Source organism: Heterodontus francisci, unplaced genomic scaffold, assembly GCF_036365525.1.
Source record: "Heterodontus francisci isolate sHetFra1 unplaced genomic scaffold, sHetFra1.hap1 HAP1_SCAFFOLD_398, whole genome shotgun sequence".
Lineage (NCBI taxonomy): Eukaryota > Metazoa > Chordata > Chondrichthyes > Heterodontiformes > Heterodontidae > Heterodontus > Heterodontus francisci.
The window spans coordinates 1,326,751-1,349,658 of record NW_027140825.1 but is presented as its reverse complement, the minus strand read 5'-3'; the positions used below and the strand labels follow the sequence as shown (position 1 = coordinate 1,349,658).

The 22,908-nt window shown below is 45.7% G+C and overlaps 2 gene segments (V, D, J or C); both read right to left on the bottom strand.

Moving 5' to 3' along the window:
• Positions 1–10,947: 10,947 nt before the first annotated feature.
• On the bottom strand, positions 10,948–11,447 carry LOC137361219 (T cell receptor beta variable 30-like). The segment is given in 2 exon segments: positions 10,948–11,227; positions 11,344–11,447. Coding segments are annotated over 2 exon segments (297 nt in total).
• Positions 11,448–18,124: 6,677 nt separating this feature from the next.
• LOC137361225 (T cell receptor beta variable 30-like) lies at positions 18,125–19,563 on the bottom strand. The segment is given in 3 exon segments: positions 18,125–18,243; positions 19,055–19,357; positions 19,478–19,563. Coding segments are annotated over 3 exon segments (459 nt in total).
• Between the last annotated feature and the right edge of the window lie 3,345 nt (positions 19,564–22,908).

Below are 22,908 nucleotides of genomic sequence, written 5' to 3'. Positions count from 1 at the left end.
TGTCACATGTGGATGGCTCTTCAGATGTAACAGGCTCGATGGGGCTGAATGGCCTCACCCATTTCCTATTTAACAGATTCGAGGGGCTGAATGGGCCTCCTCCTGTACCTGTGCAGACTGAGGGGGGAACTGAATTGGCCTCCTCTTGCTCCTGTGCAACAGGCTCAAAGGGGCTGAATGGCTTACTCCTGTTCATATTAATCGGCTCAAGGGGGACTAAGTACCCTTCTCCAATTCCTACTAACAAGCTCTACATTGATCAATAACCTCCTCCTGTTTGTGCGCAATGAGGCAGGGGAGTAATTGGCCTCCTCATGTTCCTTTGTAAGAGGCTCCAAAAGACTGAGAGACCTCCTCCTGAATTCTTCATAAACAGTTTTCCAGGCAGTTGTGTGTTACTGGTCCTATAGGGCCCTCTTCTTGGAGAAATTCGCTGTGATGCATTTTGGCTGAAGGGATAGACAAAGGCAATATAGACTAAAAGGCAGATTTCGAAAGAGTTTGCAAGGAACAGTGGACCTGAGGCTGCATGTGCATCGATCTTTGAAGGTGGCAGGGCATGTTGAGAGAGTGGTTAGTAAAGCAGATGGGATCCTGATCTTCATAAATGGAGGTATTGAGTCCAAAAGCAGTGAACCTTTATAAAGCTCTGGTTAGGCTCCAGCTGGAGTATTGCGTCCAGTTCTGGCCACCACACTTAAGGGAGAATGTGAGGCTCCTTATTAGGGTGCAGAGCATATTTACGAGATTTGCAGAATGATCTCCTCCTGTTTCTATGTAACGGGACAAAGGGGCTGAATGGCCTACTCCTCTTCCTTTGTTCCTAACAAAGAGAGTTGTGTGTTTGATCATCTGAGTGAAAGAAGACACCGTGTTAGTGGATAAAACCCCAATCGTTTTTCTGATATTCTCTCCTGATAGTGAAAACCTCTCAGTGTGGTGCCACCCTTCTTAATCTTTCATAGAAAGATAGAAAGCTTATCAGCACAGAAAGAGGCCAGACTCTTCGCCTCTGCACCTGTGCTCTCAATTTTATTCTCACCCGTCTATTCTTATTGTCAAAAATATGATAGCCCTGCATCAATTCAAGTGGAAATACCGCGCTATTGTATGTCCAACAGGTGTTTCCTGCTGCCTTTGGGGTTTTTGTTGAACTGCTCCATCTCTCTGAGTCACTGTGAAGACTCCAGGCACAGAAATACACGGCCGAGTGATTCTCCCGCAGGCTGGAGGACTCCAGGTTGAACTGGGTGCCAGTCGGTCTCTCGGCAGTGAAACCATCCACCTCCTTCTCTGGATTTTTGTGATTAGTACCCGTGGAGTAAAACATAACCTGAGGCTCCTTCCTCGGGTATTGTCTGTACCAGAACATGTTAAGGGTACTGCTCCCCTCCAAAGTGCACTTCAGTTCCACTTCCTCCCCCACAACTCTGGAGACAGAGGCAGGAGTCTGGAGGATAGTCTGCGAGTTCACACCTGGGAGAGAGTGGGGAAGAGGAAGAGGTCAGTAAACAGGGGATTTCTAGGAAATGAAAGGAAGAGGGAATGAGTATAGGAAGGTTATTAGAGAAAACGTTGGTATTTCAGACTCACTCACAGTGCAAAAGGATTATCAGAGCCAATGACTGATACATCTTCCCCTTGAAGCTGTTTAGAAATAAGCAAAGCAGCGAGAACCGGAGTGTAAGCCTTGTGAGGGTCCAAACCTGCTCTTTACAAATCATTGAGGAAAATATGAAGAGCATGAGGAAGTGATGCAGTGTTGGACACGCCCCCTTCCAACACCCAACCAATCAGAATGGACGTGGTTCCTTGTTATGGTTGAGTGACTGGATTAAGTGTTGTTAATATCCCCAACAAGGATGTATGTTGTTCAGTTTCTAATTTACTGATGAGAAATCTCCAATTGAACATATCCAGATCCCCAACGAACCTCATCGGCATTCCCACATTAGCCACGTGTAGATTTCCAATTTATAGACATCTGGATTCCAGTTTATCCACACCTTCATCTCCGAATAGCCAGATGTCGATGCCGTGTGTCTCCTGGCAAACGTTGTAAGCAACAGTGGCCTGAGGCAAATAGGTGCAATGCCACCTGTGTGGCACTGGGCTCCTTGCCTATTCTACAGCAGGGCTATGCACATTACTGGGTCCTTGGCAAGTTTAAATTGCACTGGGTGTGCCTGTGCCTGAACCCATGTAACCTGGGCATCAGCCTAGGCCTCTGGCTTATTATCGCAGTGACATTGCAACTATGCCATCGTTATCCTTAGACCAGGGCTGTTGAAGAGACATTTACCAGAATGGTGCCATGGTTGAGAGACGGTTGTTATGTGGAGAGACTGGAGAAGCTGGGACAGTTTTCCTGGATCAGAGCAAGCAAATGGGACGCTTTAACCCTGGAGGTACAGCCGTTCGATAGAGCAGTTAGGGAGAAATGATATCCCCTGGCAGGAGCTTCGGAAGGTAGAGACTTCACATATAGCATCAGCAAGCAATTGGGAAAGTTAATGTTATGTTAGCCTTTATCGCAAGGGGATTTGAGTACAGGAGTAATGAAGTCTTGCTTCAATCGTGGAGAACCTTGGTTAGACCACACCTCGAGTACTGTGTGCAGTTTTAGTCCCTTGACCTTCGGAAGGATATTATTCCCATGGAACGAGTGCTAAGAAGTTTCACCCGACTTGTTCCAGGGATGGCGGGACTGTCCTATGAAGAGAGATTGGGGAAACTGGGCCTGAATGCTCTGGAGTTTCAAAGAATGAAAGGTGATCTCATTGAAACCTACAAAGTCCTTAAAGGGATAGACAGGGTAGATGCAGGCAAGAAGTTTCCTCTGGTTGAAAGAGAAGGTAAGTCAGACACTAGAGTGTGTAAAATGGGTAAAGTGAAAGTGTTCGATCGGCTGTCTGAACATAAAGTAGATAAAGCACCAGCACCAGATGAGATGTATTCAAGGATACTGAGGGAAGTGAGGGTGGAAATCGCGTTGGCCATAATTTTTCAGTCTTCCTTAGACTCAGGGCTGGTGCCAGATAACTGGAGAATTTCAAACGTTACACCCTTGTTCAAAAAGGGGGTAAAGATAAGCCCAGCAACTACAGGCCAGTCAGTTTAACTTTGGTGGTGGGGAAACTTCTATAAAAAATAATTCGGGACAAAATCAATAGTCACATGGACGAGTTAATTAATGAAAGACAGCATGGATTCCATAAGGGAAAATCATGTTTAACTAACCTGCTAGAATTTTTTTGAGAAGGCAACAGAGAGGGTTGATGAGGGCAATGCTGTGGATGTGGTATACATGGACTTTCAAAAGGCGTTTGATACAATGCCACACAGCAAACATGTGAGAAAACTTGTAACTCGTGGAATAAAAGGGACGGTAGCAACATGGCGACGAAATTGGTTTAGTGACAGAAAACAAAGAGCAATGGTTAATGGATGGTTTTTCGGGCTGGAGGAAGGTTTGCAGTGGAGTTCCCCAGGGATCAGTATTAGGACCTTTGCTTTTCCTGATATATATTAATGACCTAGACCTCGGTGTACAGGGCACAATTTCAAAGTTTGCCGATGATACGAAACTTGGAAGCATTGTGAATGATGAGGAGGATAATGTCGAATTTGAAAAGGACATAGACATGTTGGTGGAATGGGCAGACAGGTGGCAGATGAGGTTCAATGCAGAGAAATGTGAAGTGATTCATTTTGGTCGGATGAACAATAGAGAATAAAGGGCACAACTCGAAAGGGGGTGCAGGAGCACAGGGGCCTAGGTGTATATTTGTTTCAGTCATTAAGAGTGGAAGGACGGGTTGGGACAGTTTTACTTGGAGAAGAGAAGGCTGAGAGGTGATTTGATGGAGGTTTTCAAAATCATGAGGGATCTGGACAGAGTAGATGGAGAGAAACTTTTCCCACTCGTGAAAGGATCGAGAGGGCACAGATTTAAAGTATTTGGTAAGGGAAGCAAAAGTGACATGAGGGAGAACTTTTTCACACAGCGAGTGGTGAAGGTCCAGAATGCACTGCCTGAGAACGTGGTGGAGGCAGGTTCAATTGAAGCATTCAAGAGCGAATTAGACAGTTATATTGAAAGGAAGGATGTGCAGGGTTATGGGGAGAAGGCAGGGGAGTGGGACTGAGGGAATTTCTCTTCCAGAGAGACAGTGCGGGCACGATGGGCCGAATGACCTCCTTCTGCACTGTAACAATTCTGTGATTCTGTGGTTGAGAAGTCTAGAACCAGGGGGCTCAATTTCACGACCACAGCGAGTAAGTTAAGGCCAATAGTGGAGATGCATTTAAGGGGGAGATTAGATCAGGACATGAGGGAGTAAGGAATAGAAGGAGGTGCTGATGGGCTGAGATGCAGAGAGATGGGAACAGGATTTTAAACCGTGGTGCGGAGTCAACTCCCCCTTGGCCCCTTTATTCCCTTCACCCACTTGATTCTGGCTGTCACGTGTTTGGGATATTGGGGTTACAGGAGAGCCACCCTCCACCTAATCCACCAGTTACGGTTAATGGCTTAGTACAAAGAGGAGGAAACTCAGTCCTTTCTTTAACTATCAAGTTACTTTATTCACGTTGTTGTACAATGGAAGAATAAGGCTTATACACTTGGTTAGACAAAAGCATGCAACTCAACTGGGTTATACAGTTAATAACAAAGCTAGCTAGAATTGATAAGCACACCCACCAGGTTCCTCTGACCTTTCCCTGACCTCGTCACAGAAAACAAACGATAATTCCCGGAAAGGGAAGAGCTGATGCTGGCCAGACGTTCTGATCTCTCTCTCTTTTACGTCATCACCGCGTTGCTCACGCAGGGTCTTCCACTTCCACAATGGTTGGTCTCTGGAGTTTCTCGCTGGTTCTATGCCTGAGATTCTCCATACTTATTCTCTTTCTTATCTCTTCAAAACTGTGCTGTCTCTTTCCTGTTGGTTTAGGCCTGCTCACCTCGTTCGTATCTTCTCCTTATTGGCCCAGGCCCAAAGACCCCGGTATCACACCGTTTCCAAATAAGGCTCTATTCCTGTGATTTCTCCCTTGTCTGTCACATAAATTAATTAGTTCAAACTGGTTTTTACCAGCACAGGCCAGTGTCTGAGCTCAGGTTACTTTAGTTCATGTGCTATCCAGCAGTTTGTAACAGATTCTGTACTTCTTGCAGCCCATGGCCAAGGGATGATGTTGTTTATTTTGGGTAACTGTTTCGAACAGCCAGACCAGGCTCGATTGATCGAATGACCTTGGTCAGTGCTGTATGATTCTATAACTATCTAAGATGCATCAAGGGGCTTATTTGTTTTAGGCTGAGAAAGATTTATTTTCCCTGTCTCCTAAACGAGAATTGAAGGGTTAAATTCTTGCCTGGGCCTAACTCCCAGATGCTTTGAAAGTTCTTCAAAAGACACCGAGTGTCTGAAAGACAAGTTGGTTAATAATTGTCAACAGTTGCTCAAAACCGCCAAATTAGGAATCTGTTCCAGTGAGAGACCTATCTGGGGAGTTGTCTCGTATTTGCATTGTATGAATCATCAGGGGCATGTAGAATAGGGAGCTCTGTGCAACTCCTTGTCAGAATCCTCCGTCCATTCTTTCAACTGTATCATGAACCCATTTACCCTGCCTTGTAATCTGTTCTTAAAATGTAGAGGCTACCTCACGAAAAGAGCCTTATCACGTGGATGGAGCATTTTAATCATTAATATTGTATTGATATAATCTGAATCGAAGGAGAACAAGAAGATACAACAATATCAACAAAATAGCAAACCATGATATATCACTGATGGAACTGCGAGATGTAAACAATGACGTTAGATATATGATAAACAACAGAGGGATGGATATACACTTAGACAGACAAGAGCCAGATAAATCGATCGATGACAAATATATATAGATGACAGAGTAAATAGATAAATAGATAAATAGAGATAAATAGAGATATGTATCGATAGCTGGAGGGATCGATAGAGCAATGGATGGATAGACAAATGGAACAATAGAAAGATAGATGGAGCAATAGGTGGATAGATAGATAGATAGATAGATAGATAGATAGATAGATAGATAGATAGATAGATAGATAGATAGATAGATAGATAGAGAGATAGAGAGATAGAGAGATAGATAGATAGAGAGATAGATAGATTGAGAGATAGATAGATTGAGAGATAGATAGATTGAGAGATAGATAGATAGATAGATCGATCGATATAGACCCCAATCATTGACCCACCTCACTGACCCCACTCACTGACCCCACTCACTGACCCCACTCACTGACACCACTTACTGACTCCACTCACTGACCCCACTCAGTGACCCCACACACTGACCCCACTCACTGACACCACTCACTGACTCCACTCACTGTCCTCTCTCACTGACTCCACTTACTGTCCCCACTCACGGACCCCACTCAGTGACCCCACTCAGTGACCCCACTCAGTGACCCCACTCACTGACTCATCTCACTGACCCCACCCACTGACACCACTCACTGACTCCTCTCTTTGACCCCAGTCACTGACACCACTGACTGACCCCACTCACTGTCTCCACTCACTGTCCCCACTCACTGACCCCACTGACTGACCCCGCTCACTGACTCCACTCACCGACACCACTCACTGACTCCTCTCACTGACCCCACTCACTGAGTCCACTCACTGTCCACACTCACTGACCCCACTTACTGACCTCACTCACTGACTCCACTGAGTGACTCCACTCACTGACTCCAGTCACTGACCACACGCACTGACCCCACTCACTAACCCCTGTCACTGACCCCACTCACTGACTACGCTCACTAACCCCGCTCACTAACCCCGCTCACTGACTCCACTCACTGTCCCCGCCCACTGACTCCACTCACTGACCTCACTCACTGACTCCACTGAGTGACACCACTCAGTGACTCCACTCACTGACTCCACTCACTGACCCCACGCACTGACCCCGCTCACTAACCCCGCTCACTGACCCCACTTACTGATCCCACTCACTGACTCCCCATTGACCCCGCCCACTAACCCCACTCACTAACCCCGCTCACTGACTCCATTGACTGTCCCCGCTCACTGTCCCCGCTCACTGACCCCACTCACTGACCCCACTCTTAGACTCCACTCACTGCCTCTGCTCACTGACTCCACTCACGGACTCCACTAACATCCTCCACTCACTGTCCCTGCTCATTAACCCCACTCACTGACCTCACTCACTGACTTCAGTGAGTGACACAACTCAGTGACTCCACTCACTGACTCCACTTACTGATCCCACTCACTGACTCCCCACTGACCCTGCTCACTAACCCCACTCACTGACCCCGCTTACTGATCCCACTCACTGACTCCCCACTAACCCCGCTCACTAACCCCGCTCACTAACCCCACTCACTGACTCCACTCACAGACTCCACTCACTGCCTCCGCTCACTGACCCCGGTCACTGACCGCACTCACTGACCCCACTCACTGACCCCACTCACTGACCTCACTCACTGACTCAACTGAGTGACACCACTCACTGACCCCACTCATAGATTCCACTCACTGACTCCACTCACTGACCCCACTCAATCTCCCAGATCAATCCCTATAATAATCCTTCATTCTCTAGATCAATCCCTATAATAATCCTTAATTCTCCAGATCAATCCCGATAATAATCCCTCATTCTCCAGATCAATCCCTATAATAATCCTTCATTCTCCAGATCAATCCCGATAATAATCCCTCATTCTCCAGAGCAATCCCTATAATAATCCTTAATTCTCCAGATCAATCCCAATAATAATCCCTCATTCTCCAGATCAATCCATATAATAATCCTTCATTCTCCAGATCAATCCCAATAATAATCCCTCATTCTCCAGATCAATCCCTATAATAATCCTTCATTCTCCAGATCAATCCCTATAATAATCCCTCATTCTCCAGATCAATCCCTATAATAATCCTTCATTCTCCAGATCAATCCCTACAATAATCCTTCATTCTCCAGATCAATCCCTGTAATATCCCCTTATTGTCTCTATCTCTGTCTCCCTCTCTGTCTCAGTCTCTTTAACTCTGTCTGTCGTTTTTGCTTTCTCTCACTAGATCTCTCTCTGTCACACACATACACTATCTTCCCTTCTCTAACAAAGTGGGTGTCCTTGTCCTGTTCATGTATATCAAGCTGGATCTGCAGACCTCCCGCTCTTTCCGTTTTCTCACTAAATCCTTTTCAAAGCCATTGTCCATTCCATGGTCCTGGAACCCCCTCTGCTGTCCCTGTGCAGAAGGTAAACACAGGGTCAGTGCATAAAAAATCCAGATTATTGTCATTGATTCCAGATAGTTACATTCTGAGATCTCGTGACATCCTTATTCATCGTTCATTGCACCCTCGCCAGTACCTGTAAATCTAAAATCTCACTACAATATTAACTCAGCTCTTTTTATTGTAATAAACACTTTCACTCTGCAAAAGGGAACAGCAGGTCGAGGCACCGAACGGTTTTACCCTCCACAGGTGTTTCCTGCTGCCTTTCGGGTTTTTGTTGAATTGCTCCATCTCTCTGAGTCACTGTGATTACTCCAGGCACAGGAATATACGGCCGAATGATTCTCCCGTCGGCTGGAGGACTCCAGGTCGAACGTGGAGTCAGTCGGTCTTTCGGTGGTGAAAGCCTCCACCGTCCCCTTTGAGTTCACCCCTTGTGCAGTTAGGGAGTAAAACATCAGCTGCAGCTCCTTCCCCGGGTATTGTCTGTACCAGTATATGTAAGGGTCACTGCTACCATCCACGGTGCATTTCAGCTTCACCTGCTCACCAGGAAATTTGGAGACAGCGGCGGGTAGTCTGTGAGTTCACATCTGGGAAAGAGACAGGGAGAGGACGAGATCAATAAACAGGGAACTTCAGTCCAGTGGGGAGAGAGAAAGAAATAGATAAATAAATAAAAACATAACCAAAAGAAATGTGAAGTAGAAATATTGTTTCAATGAAATCTCAATGAATCAGCAAAGGGGAGAGAGCAGGAATGATGAGTGCTGTCAATAACCAACCCACTCTTTACAAATCATTGGGAGGAACAGGATCTGTATCTGTGTGTGTGTATGCGCGTGTGTGCATCTTCCTCTCTCTTTCTTACTATTTGTTGCTCACTCTCTCTCTGCATGTATCGAGCTTTGTCTCCCATTCTTTCTCTCTCTTTTTCTCTCTGTATCTGTGTGTGCGCACGCGTGTGTGTGCATCTTCCTCTCTCTGTCTCCCTCTGACCCCTTCATTTATGCTGAGTGTTTCCTCTCTATGTCTCCCTGATTCACCCTCTCTGTCTCGATGTTTAATCGCCAGATGTATTGAGTTCCTGTACATTTGGGAGTTGTTCGCCTCTTTGCAGTGAAGGTTAGAGGGAGGTTAACCAGACTGGTGCCAGGGATGAGGGACTTCAGTTACTGTGGAGAGACTGGAGAAGCTGGGGGTTTCTCTCCTTAGAGCAGAGAAGGTTAATGGTAGATGTGATCCAGATATTGAAGATCATAGAGGATTTTGATAGATAATTGATGATGAACGACATCTTCTACTGGTTAATATATAGAAAATCTATGAAAAGACAGTCATTTGTTACATTACTGCAGTATATTTAATTAGTTCACACGAACTGTAATCGCCTAAAGATAGAGTTAGATGGATACAGAGACAGAGAGATATTTAAACAGGTAGAGAGATAGATAGATAGAGAGACAAAGAGATCGACAACCAGGTAGAGAGATAGATAGAGAGAGAGACAGTCAGGTCGACAGATTGATATAGAGAGAGGTAGAGAAATAGAGAGATGGAGGGAAAGTCAGATAGGTAGAGAAATATCGAGCTAGATAGAGAGACAGTCAGGTAGACAGATAGATATAGAGAGAGGGAGAGAAATCGAGAGATAGATAGAGAGACAGTCACTGCCCCTGTAAAAGACAGGAATGTATAACGGCATTCTCTCATTTTACACCAGCTTGGTAGATAGAGTGAGAGAGAGGGATGGAAATAAAGGGAGAAAGAGGGATGGAGAGAGGGATGGAGAGGGAGAGAGTGGAATGCAGAGAGGGAGCGATGGGAATGTATTGATCAGTCGTGATCTCATTGAAGGGCGGAGTGTTTCCGAGGTGATGAATGTTCTCGTTGTGTTCCCAGGTCACTGTCAAAGTGTGTTCCAGACTCTGATATTTATCATGGTCCTACAGCGCACTCTGCTGTCCCTTTGGAGAAAGAAAACACAGTGACATAACACCACACCGTTTGTTTCTATCTGTCCATCCATCCATCCATCCATCCATCTATCTATCTATCTATCTATCTATCTATCTATCTATCTATCTATCTATCTATCTATCTATCTATCTATCTATCTAGGTATCTATCTATCTATCTAGCTATCTATCTGCCAGTCTGTCTGGCTTTATCTGATCTTCATTTCACATATTAAAATATTTATTAACCTCTCAAAGACCGCTGAACGTTGACCCTTCAGTCTTCACCTTTGTGGAGCAAAGATCCCCCGATGCTCAAATTATCTTGATAACTTTAACCTCTGTGTTTTGATATCATTCCTGTAAAGTCTATTTCACAATTCCCCTGTGTTTCTATATCTTCGTCTTCTTTGGCCTCCTTATCTCGAGAGACAATGAGTAAGCGCCTGGAGGTGGTCAGTGGTGTGTGGAGCAGCGCCTGGAGTGGCTATAAAGGCAAATTCTAGAGTGACTTTCTATTAAATTTCGCCCTGTCTTCTTGTGAAAAACATGTTCCCAATAATAAAAAAAACAACACCCAACAAGACGCAGCACCACCTGGTTTTATCTGAAACAGGTGTTTCCTGCTGCCTTTGGGGTTTTTGTTGAACTGCTCCATCTCTCTGAGTCACTGTGAAGACTCCAGGCACAGAAATACACGGCCGAGTGATTTTCCTACAGGCTGGAGGACTCCAGGTTGAACTGGGAGTCAGTCGGTCTCTCGGCAGTAAAACCGTCCACCGTCCCCTCTGGATCCACATAGTTAGCAGTATTGGAGTAAAACATCAGCAGCGGCTCCTTCCCCGGCTCTTGTCTGTACCAGTACATGTAGAGGGTACTGCTGCTCCCCTCCACAGTGCACCTCAGTTCCATTCCTTTCCCGGGAAATCTGGAGACAGCGGCGGGAGTCTGGTGGATATTCTTTGAGTTCACATCTGGGAGAGAGATGGAGAGAGGAGGAGATCAGTAAACAGGGAACTTCTGGGAATGAAAGAAAAACAGGGAGAGGAGAGAAAGGTTCTGAAGGATAATCCTTGTATTTGGCACTCACGTTGAACCAGGATTATCAGAGCCAGGAACAGATACATCGCCCACTTGACACTGCCCTCTCAAACAGCAAAGGCAGTGGAACAGAGGGGATCAGTTCTGTGACTAACCAATCCGCTCTTTACAAATCATTGAGGAAAACATGAAGGGCATGAGGAAGTGATGCAGTGTTGGACACGCCCCTTTCCACCACCCAACCAATCAGAATGGACGTGGTTGCTTTTGATGGTTGAGTGACTGGATTAAGTGTTGTTAATATCCCCAACAAGGGTGTCTGTTGTTCAGTTTCTAATTTACTGATTAGAACTCTCCAGTTGTTCATATCCAGATTTCCAAATGAACCTCATCGGCATTCCCAAATTAGCCACATGTAGATTTCCAATTACAGACATCTGGATTCCAAATGATCTGCTCCTGTCGGGGATGTATTAGTGTGTTGGTAATTTAACGAGACTCCTAATCCACAGTCTCTGCTAGTGTTTTAGCGATGTGGGGTGAATCCCACCAATACAGATCATGAAATTTCAATGCCATTAATAAATCTGGATTTTTTTTTGGAAAGAAAGCTCGTCTAATCGTGTCCATTGTTTCAAAAATCCATCCAGTTCTCTGACGACTATGAGGGAAGGAAATCTGCCGCCTTCACCTGGTCTGGCCTACATGTGACTCCAGATCCACACAATGTGTTTGACTATTAAATGCCCTCTGCAATGGCCCAGCAAGCCTCTCAGTTCAAGGGCAATTAGAGATGGGCAATAAATGCTGGCCTAACCAGCGAGGCCCACATCACATGAACGAATTAAGAAAACAACAGCTAGATGTTGATTCTCAAATAGTCAGGTGGGACTCCTGGCAAACGTTTTCTGCAACACTGGCCCGAGGGATGTAGGTGGAACAATATTTGGGTCATACTGGGCTGCTGATCTATTCTACAGCTTGGTCTGTGCTCATTTTGGATATACCGTTTTGGATACTGTTGGGGGGGGGACGACTTACCAGGGGTAAGCAATGGGGTACAGGTCGCTGGTGCAGAGTCTGTCCCTGTTGCTCAGAAGGGAAGGGGGAAGAGGAGCAGAGCATTAGACATTAGGGACTCCATAGTTAGGGGAACAGAGAGGAGGTTCTGTGGGAACGAGAGAGACTCACGGTTGATGTGTTGCCTCCCAGGTGCCAGGGTTTGTGATGTCTCGGATAGTGTTTTTGGGATCCTTAAGGGGTAGGGGGAGCAGCCCCAAGTCGTGGTCCACATAGGCACCAACGACATAGGTAGGAAGAGAGATGTGGATTTAAGGCAGAAATTCAGGGAGCTAGGGTGGAAGCTTAGAGCGAGAACAAACAGAGTTGTTATCTCTGGGTTCTTGCCCGTGCCACGTGCTAGCGAAGCGAGGAATAGGGAGAGAGAGGAGTTGAACACGTGGCTGCAGGGATGGTGTAGGAGGGAGGGTTTTGGTTTCCTGGATAATTGGGGCTCTTTCTGGGGTAGGTGGGACCTCTACAAACAGGATGGTCTTCACCTGAACCAGAGGGGTACCAATATCCTGGGGGGGGAGATTTGCTAGTGATCTTCGGGGGGGTTTAAACTTATTCAGCAGGGGGATGGGAACCTAAATTGTAGTTCCAGTGTACAGGCTGTTGAAAGTAGTGAGGTAGGGGATAAGGTTACAGGGACGCAAGAGGGCACTGGCAAGCAAGAACTTGGTTTAAAGTGTGTCTACTTCAACGCCAGCAGCATCCGGAATAAGGTGGGTGAGCTTGCAGCATGGGTTGGTACCTGGGATCTCGATGTTGTGGCCATTTCGGAGACATGGGTAGAGCAGGGACAGGAATGGATGCTGCAGGTTCCGGGATTTAGATCTTTCAGTAAGAACAGAGAAGATGGTAAAAGAGGGGGGTGGGGGTGGGGTGTGGCATTGTTAATCAAGGAGAGTATTACGGCGGCAGAAAGGACGTTTGAGGACTCGTCCACTGAGGTAGTATGGGCCGAGGTTAGAAACAGGAGAGGAGAGGTCACCGTGTTGGGAGTTTTCTATGGACCTGTGGGGCGCCACAGTGGCACAGTGGTTAGCACTGCAGCCTCACAGCTCCAGGGACCCGGGTTTGATTCTGGGTACTGCCGATGTGCAGTTTGCAAGTTCTCCCTGTGTCTGCGTGGGTTTTCTCCGGGTGCTGCGGTTTCCTCCCACAAGCCAAAAGACTTGCAGGTTGGTAGGTAAATTGGCCATTATAAATTGTCACTAGTATAGGTAGGTGGTAGGGAAATATAGGGACAGGTGGGGATGTTTGGTAGGAATATGGGATTAGTGTAGGATTGGTATAAATGGGTGGTTGATGGTCGGCACAGATTAGGTGGGCCGAAGGGCCTGTTTCAGTGCTGTATGTCTAATCTAATCTAATCTAGACCTCCGAATAGTTCCAGAGATGTAGAGGAGAGGATAGCAAAGATGATTCTCGACAGCAGCGAGAGTAACAGGATAGTTGTTATGGGGGACTTAAACTTTCCAAATATTGACTGGAAATACCATAGTTTGAGTACTTTAGATGGGTCAGTTTTTGTCCAGTGTGTGCAGGAGGGTTTTCTGACACAGTATGTAGACAGGCCAACCAGGGGCGATGCCACATTGGATTTGGTACTGGGTAATGAACCCGGCCAGGTGTTAGATTTAGATGTAGGTGAGCACTTTGGTGATAGTGATCACAATTCGGTTAGGTTTACCTTAGCAATGGGCAGGGACAGGCATATACAGCAGGGCAAGAATTATAGCTGGGGGAAAGGAAATTATGATGCGATTAGGCAAGATTTAGGATGCGTAGGATGGGGAAGGAAACTGCAGGGGATGGGCACAATCGAAATGTGGAGCTTATTCAAGGAGCAGCTACTGCGTGTCCTTGATAAGTATGTACCTGTCAGGCAGGGAGGAAGTTGTCGAGCGAGGGAGCCGTGGTTTACTAAAGAAGTTGAAGCGCTTGTCAAGAGGAAGAAGAAGGCTTATGTTAGGATGAGACGTGAAGGCTCAGTTTGGGCGCTTGAGAGTTACAAGCTAGCCAGGAAGGATCGAAAGGGAGAGCTTGGAAGAGCGAGGAGAGGACACGAGAAGTCATTGGCGGATAGGATCAAGGAAAACCCTAAGGCTTTCTATAGGTATATCAGGAATAAAAGAATGACTAGAGTTAGATTAGGGCCAATCAAGAATAGTAGTGGGAAGTTGTGTGTGGAATCAGAGGAGATAGGGGTTGCGTTAAATGAATATTTAGCATCAGTATTTACAGTAGAGAAAGAAAATGTTGTCGAGGAGAATACTGAGATACAGACTACTAGGCTAGATGGGATTGAGGTTCACAAGGAGGAGGTGTTAGCAATTTTGGAAAGTGTGAAAATAGATAAGTCCCCTGGGCCAGATGAGATTTATCCTAGAATTCTCTGGGAAGCCAGGGAGGAGATTGCAGAGCCTTTGTCCTTGATCTTTATGTCGTCATTGTTGACAGGAAAAGTGCCGGAAGACTGGAGGATAGCAAATGTTGTCCCCTTGTTCAGGAAGGGGAGTAGAGACAGCCCTGGTAATTATAGACCTGTGAGCCTTACTTCGGTTGTGGGTAAAATGTTGGAAAAGGTTATAAGAGATAGGATTTATAATCATCTTGAAAAGAATAAGTTCATCAGCGATAGTCAGCACGGTTTTGTGAAGGGTAGGTCGTGCCTCACAAACCTTATTGAGTTTTTTGAGATGGTGACCAAACAGGTGGATGAGGGTAAAGCCGTGGATGTGGTGTATATGGATTTCAGTAAGGCGTTTGGTAAGGTTCCCCACGGTAGGCTATTGCAGAAAATACGGAAGTATGGGATTGAAGGTGATTTAGTGATTTGGATCAGAAATTGGCTCGCTGAAAGAAGACAGAGGGTGGTGGTTGATGGTAAATGTTCATCCTGGAGTTTAGTTACTAGTGGTGTACCGCAAGGATCTGTTTGGGGGCCACTGCTGTTTGTCATTTTTATAAATGACCTGGATGAGGGTGTAGAAGGGTGGGTTAGTAAATTTGTGGATGACACAAATGTCGGTGGAGTTGTGGATATTGCCGAAGGATGTTGTTGGTTACAGATGGACATAGATAGGCTGCAGAGCTGGGCTGAGAGATGGAAAATGGAGTTAAATGCGGAAAAGTGTGAGGTGATTCACTTTGGAAGGAGTAACAGGAATGCAGAGTACTGGGCTAATGGGAAGATTCTTGGTAGTGTCGATGAGCAGAGAGATCTTGGTGTCCAGGTACATAAATCCCTGAAAGTTGCCACCCAGGTTAATAGGGCTGTTAAGAAGGCATACGGTGTGTTAGTTTTTATTAGTAGGGGGATCGAGTTTCGGAGCCACGAGGTCATGCTGCAGCTGTACAAAACTCTGGTGCGGCCGCACCTGGAGTATTGCGTGCAGTTCTGGTCACCGTATTATAGGAAGGATGTGGAAGCTTTGGAAAGGGTACAGAGGAGATTTACTAGGTTGTTGTCTGGTGTGGAGGGAAGGTCTTATGAGGAAAGGCTGAGGGACTTGAGGTTGTTTTCGTTGGAGAGAAGGAGGAGGAAAGGTGACTTAATAGAGACATATAAGATAATCAGAGGATTAGATAGGTTGGATAGTGAGAGTCTTTTTCCTCAGATGGTGATGGCAAACACGAGGGAACATAGCTTTAAGTTGAGGGGTGATAGATATAGGACAGATGTCAGAGGTAGTTTCTTTACTCAGAGAGTAGTAGGGGCGTGGAACGCCCTGCCTGCAACAGTAGTAGACTCGCCAACTTTAAGGGCATTTAAGTGGTCATTGGATAGACATATGGATGAAAATGGTATAGTTTAGGTCAGATGGTTTCACAGGTCGCCGCAACATCGAGGGCCGAAGCGCCTGGACTGCGCTGTAATGTTCTAAGGTCTGTGTTCTATTACTGGGTCCATAACCATCAGGGAGGCTCAAATCCACTGCTGCCAACTGCTGGTGGAAAATGAGCACTGAGATTCAATCTACTGCTGCCCCCTGCCGGTGGAAGATGAGCACAGCGATTCAATCTACTGTTGCCCCCTGTCGGGGGAAAATGAGGACAGACATTCAATCTACTGCTGCCCCTGCTGGTGGAAGATGAACACTGACATTCAATCTACTGCTGCCCCCTGCCGGTGGATGATGAGCACTGAACTCCCGTTCATCCGCTGCAGGTTCTTGCAGCTGCGAATCCGCTTTCTCAAACACTGTGCGATACTGCAAGCACAGAAATAGACAGCGGTGTGAGATGGAGCAGCGTTTCTCAGTGCCAAAGTAAACAGTGCATTGCTGGATCTGACTGCATTAAATGACTCAGACGTGTAATTTGTAACAGACCCTTCTGTCGCAGAATAGAACAGAGATTCCAGTGCCCTGTCTGGTTGTTGTCTGTACCAGTACATTAATGTACAGCCAGTATTGGTCAGCGTGCATCTGAGTGTTGTTGAATCTCCTGCTGCAATCGATAGGATAGAGGGCGACTGTTCCACATAGGAGGCGAGTATTCCTGTGGGATGGAACATCGATTAAATTATTATTTCAGTCAATAATGGATTGGAGCAGGAGCTGCATTGCAAGAAAGAAAGGGCTGACATTAATATAGCGCCGTTCAGGACCTCAAGACATCAGAAAGGCTTTGCAACCAATGTAGTTACTCCCTCAGTACTGCCTCTGCGACAGTGCAGCACTCCCTCAGTACTGCCTCTGCGATAGTGCAGCACTCCCTCAGTACTGCCTCTGCGACAGTGCAGCACTCCCTCAATACTGCCTCTGCGATAGTGCAGCACTCCCTCAGTACTGCCTCTGCGATAGTGCAGCACTCCCTCAGTCCTGCCTCTGCGACAGTGCAGCACTCCCTCAGCCCTGACACCTGGGGTGTTACTTTTGACTTTGAGCTCAAGTGTTGTGGAGTGAGACTCAGACACAGGAGTGTTCCAGACAGAATCACCGCTGACATTACAATACATTATTCTACACAGTTTCTGACTTTCACTTACGTGGAAAGAATGCAGCCATCAAGATTAAACAGAGAACTTCATGCAACATGATTTCTTCATTCGATACTAACTCGATGTGTGAACGTGTGGAGTTTTCAACAACACACTTGCAGGCGTTTTCTATATCGTATCCAATTAAATACCCAGCATCCAGTTGTCATTGTTATTGGCAGTCACTTACTGCGACACTCTGCTCCACCCCATTACTTTGCATAACAATGTTGTGGAATGATACAACACAGGAGGATAGGGGGAGATTGAATAGAGGTGTTCACATTTCAGAAAGGGCTTTGATAGAGTAGAATTCAGGGAAACAAGCCTCTATACCCAGAGAGTGTGCCCATCCCTTATTGACCCTGAGAAGGTGATGGTGAACCATCTTTGGGAGTACCTGCTGGGCCATATCAGAGGGCAGTTAATAGTCAACCTCATTGCTGTGGGTCTGCAGTCACTTATAGGCCAGACCGGGTTAGAACGGCAGATTTCCTTCCTTGAAGGACATCAATGAATCCGTTGGGTTTTTACGACACTCCATGTACAGGATTACTCATACTTTCCATGACAGATTTCTATTTATTTATTTAATTGAATTTAAATTCCATTTCTGCCCCTGGTGAAAATTGAACTCATGTCCGGGGATCATTAGTACAGGCCTCTGGATTACTAGTCCAGTAAAATAACCACTCTGCTACCGTACCTCTTTGCTGAATGGGAGTTAAAGGGTTAAATTGTTCACTGGTCTGAACTGCTGGTTTCTTTGAAGAACACATCAAATGCGACTCGAGTCTGAGATGAAAGTTGGTAAACAGGTTTCAGCAGCTTCTGATCTCGCCGTCAGGAGGCAGATGTCCCAGTCCCGGAGATGAAGGTATCTGGAGAGGGGTCTCACTTTTGAACAGTGTGAAACAGCGCTCAGATGGTTAAGAGTTCCGAGCTGAGTTAGTTCCTATACATTGTGGGGTTGTTTGCCTACGTGTAGTGAGGGCTAGAGAGAGGGAGAGGTTTGGAGGGAGAGGGATGGAGAGAGGGAGAGAGAGGAAGAGAGAGGGATGGAGAGAGAGGGATGGAGAGAGGGAGAGAGAGGGATGGAGAGAGGGAGCGACAGGACGTTACTGATCAGTCATGATCTCATTGAAGGGCGGAGTGTTTTCGAGGTGATGAATGAACTCCTTGTGTTCCCAGGTCGCTGTTAAAGTGTGTTCCAGACTCTGATGTTTATCATGGTCCTGCAGCGCACTCTGCTGTCCCTTTGGAGAAAGAAAACACCGTGACATCCAACGACAACGGATGTATCTCTCTCTCTCTCTATCTATCTATCTATCTCTCTATCTATCTATCTGTGTTTATCTGATCTTCATTTCACATATTAAAATCTGTAATAATCTCTCTAAGACCGTTGAATGCTTACCCTTCAGTTTCTCCTTTCTGGAGCAAAGATCCCCCGATGTTCAAACTATCTTGATAACTTTAACCTCTGTGTTCTGATATCATTTCTGCAAAGTCTATTCCACAATTCCCCTGTGCTTCTATATCTAACCTGTCACTTTCTATTTAAATCCGCACTGTCTTCTTGTGAGAAACATGTTCCCAATGATAAAAAAAAAACCAACAGGAAGCAGCACCGACTGGTTTTATCTGACACAGGTGTTTCCTGCTGCCTTTGGGGTTTTTGTTGAACTTCTCCATCTCTCTGAGTCACTGTGAAGACTCCAGGCACAGAAATACATGGCTGAGTGATTCTCCCGCAGGTTGGAGGACTCCAGTTTGAACTCGTACTTATTCAGTTTCTTGGCGGTAAAACCGTCCACCGTCCCCTCTGGATCCACATAGTTAGCAGTATTGGAGTAAAACATCAACAGCGGCTCCTTCCCTGGCTCTTGTCTGTACCAGTACATGTAGATGTTACTGCTGCTCCCCTCCACTGTGCACCTCAGTTCCACTCCTTTCCCGGGAAATCTGGAGACAGCAGCGGGAGTCTGGAGGATAGTCTGTGAGTTCACATCTGGGAGAGAGATGGAGAGAGGAGGAGATCAGTAAACAGGGAACTTCTGGGAATGAAAGGGAGACAGGGAGAAGAGGGGACAGTTATTACCGATAGTTTTTGCATTTCACATTCACTTACAATGAAACAAGATTATCAGACACAGTAACAGATACATCTTTCACTTCAACTTGTTCTCTTAATAGACACAGGAGTGAGATCAGGAGCTTAGACTCTTGTGAGGGTCCAAATCCACTCTTTACAAATCATTGGGAGGAACATGAAGAGCATTAGGAAGTGATACAATGTTGGAGACGCCCATTCACCCAGTTCAACAAATCAGAATTGAATTGGCTGCCAATTTGCTTCTCTCTCTCTCTCTCTCTCTCTCTCTCTCTCTCTATCTATCTATCTCTATCTCAGTTTACCTTCCGCTCTCTTGCACTCTCTCTCTGTCTCTCTCTCTCTCTCTCCTCATGTGTCTAGGTTTATGTCTCCCACTCTCTTCCTTTCTCAGACTCTCTCTCCCTCTCTATCTCAGTCTATCTTGGCTCACTTTCTCTCTCTGACTCTCTCTCTCCTCATGTATCTAAGGTTATGTCTCCCATTCTCTCCTTCTCTCTGACTCTCCCTCTCTCTTAATCTTGTTATCTCTTCAGTTATTTCCCTGTCTCTGTCTCTCTCTAGATCTATCTCCCTATCTGTCACAAGCTCTTTATCTCAGTGTCTCTCTCTCTCCCTCATTATGTGTCTCTTGCTGTCTCACTGTCTTTGCCTCGATCGCTGTATCTCTCTCTGTCTCAGTCTCTTTAACTCTGCCTGTCGTTTTTCCTCTCTCTCACTAGATCTCGCTCTCTCTTTCACACACATACACACTCTTTCTCTCTCTAAAGTAGTGGGTTTCCTTGTCCTGTTGATGTATATCAAGCTGGATCTACATGATCTCCTGCTCTCTTAGTTTTCTCACTAAATCGTTCTGAAAGCCATTGTCCGGTCCATGGTCCTGGATCCCCCTCTGCTGTGCCTGTGGAGAAGGTAAACACAGTGTTAATGTTTCAATACCCAGATTATTGTCATTGATTCCTGATAATTTCATTCTGAAATCTCGTGACATCCTTATTAATCCTTCATTGCACCCTCGGCAGTACCTGTAAATCTAGTGTGTCACTACAATCATAACACAACTCTTTTTATTGTAATAAACACTGTCACTCTGCATAAGGGAACAGTAGGTCGAGGTACCGAGCAATTTTCTCTGAAACAGATGTTTCCTGCTGCCTTTGGTGTTTTTGTTGAACTGCTCCATCTCTCTGAATCACTGTGAAGACTCCAGGCACAGAAATACACGGCCGAGTGATTCTCCCGCAGGCTGGAGGTCTCCAGTTTGAAGTCGTATTTATTTAGTCTTTGGGAGTAGATAGAGAGAAACTATTACCGCTGGTTTGGGAATCTAGGACTAAGAGGCCAAGACTAAAAATTAGAGCCAGACTTTTCAGGAGTGAAATTAGGAAACACTTTTACACACAATGGGTGGAGAGGTTTGAACTCTCTTCTGCTCACGGAAATTGATGCTGAATCAATTGTTAATTTGAAATCGGAGATGGATAGGTTTTTGTGATCCAAAATAAATATTAAGGGATATGGGGCAAAGGTGGGAACATGGAGTTAGATCACAGATCAGCCATGGTCTCATTGAATGGTGGTACAGAATTGAGGGCCTGAATGGCCCCTTCCTGTTCCTGCCTTTGTCTTAGCAGTTTCTGCTGGCATTGAATTCTGTATTTTGGGTAAAGAATTCTCCTCAACTCCCTATCGGATTTCAGTTTTTCTCAGCTTTTATTCTCTGTTTTGTTCCTATCCTCTTCGTCCCCTAGTCTTTGTACAATCAGCTAATGGGAACAGTTTTTCTTTGTCTACTTTATCTAAACCTCTCTTCATTTTGTACACTTCTGTGAAATCTCCCCTCAATTTCCTTTGCTCCAAGGAGAACAACCCCAGCTTCACCAAACTAACCATGTAGCTAAAATCTCTCATCCCTGGAACCATCCCGGTAAATCTCCTCTGCACCCTCTCAAGGACCCTACATCCTTCCGAAAGTGTGGTGACCAGAACCGGGCTCAGTACTCAAGTTGGGGCCTAACCAGAACCTCATATATGTTGAGCATAACCACCCTGCTTTTGTACTTTATACCTCTGTTCATGAATCCCAAGATCCCATAAGCTTCGTGAACCTCTCTCTCAATATGTCCTGCCACCTTCAAAGATCTATGCACATTAACCCCCAGGTCCCTCTGCCCTTGAACACTCTTCAGGCCTGTGTCATTAAGTCTGTATTTCCTCTCTGTCTCCCTGCTGCCAAAATGCATCACCTGATAGCAATGTAGTTCACTGTTAACTGCCTCTGAAATGGGCGAGCAAGTCATTCAGTTAAGGGCAATTCGGCATAGATAATGAATACTGACATTGTCAGTGATGTGCACATCCCTGAATGTGTTTCTTTATATGAAATTCCTCCTTCTCCATTTTTCTTTCACTGTTTTCTAACTTTGCTTCCCCTCTTTACTTCCTTCAGATCATTTGTTTTAGTATATCACAAGTGTTTGCTCAAACCAGTCACTATGAACGAGCAGACTTGGGGAAATCCAGTTGTCTATTTTGGGTGGAATGGTTATGATTTTAATCTGTTTCAGAGTTAGTGGAATTGACTATTTGGTAGATTGGTCAAGTCACTGCTGCTTTGCTCGCTCAGTCTTTTCAGAAGCAAGTGGGACTCAGACTGCGGTGGAGCTCCATCCCCATCTCGTGGCTGTAATGTGTAACTACAGGCACCTGAGATTTGCACAGTGCAATTGATAAAATAGGCATTATGAAGACATGCTTTGTAATTGCTCCGTCTTCCCATTTTTTATCCATTGCTTCGGCTGCTGACGCTGGTGACATCGAATTAGGCCGGGGTGAATCTCTACGGGACATGCGTTAGAATCTTACCAGGTCAGATGGTGGAATTTAAATTCAATTAATGAATAAATACAATCATTTCATCAGAAAATCTGCAATTGAAAGCTTGTCTCTGTTAAGGGGCCCTGACACCCAGCTGGCTCACTCATTTCTTTTAGGGAAGGAAATCCACCGTCCTTACCTGGTCTGGCCTACATGTGACTTGAGACCCACAGAACACAAGAAATTGGAGCGGGTGAAGACAATATATCCCATCGAGCCTGCTCCGTCATTCAATACAATCATGGCTGATCTTGGGCTTCAATTCCACTTTCCTGCCTGCTCCCCATATCCCTTCATTTCCTGAGGGATCAAAAATTCCAGCCTTAAATGTATTCAGTGAAGGAGCATCCACAACACTCTGGGGTAGAGAAATCCAAAGTTTCACAAACCTTTGAGTGAAGTCATTTCTCCTCATCTCAGTCCGGAATGACTGATCCCTTATCCTGAGATTTCTCACTGCCTCTTTTCTTGAAAAGCCGTGGAACATTTGTTAACTTTCATTCCGATGGGACCATTCCTGAATCTAAGGAATTCTGGCAAATCATAACCAGCGCCCACACTCTCTCTGCAGC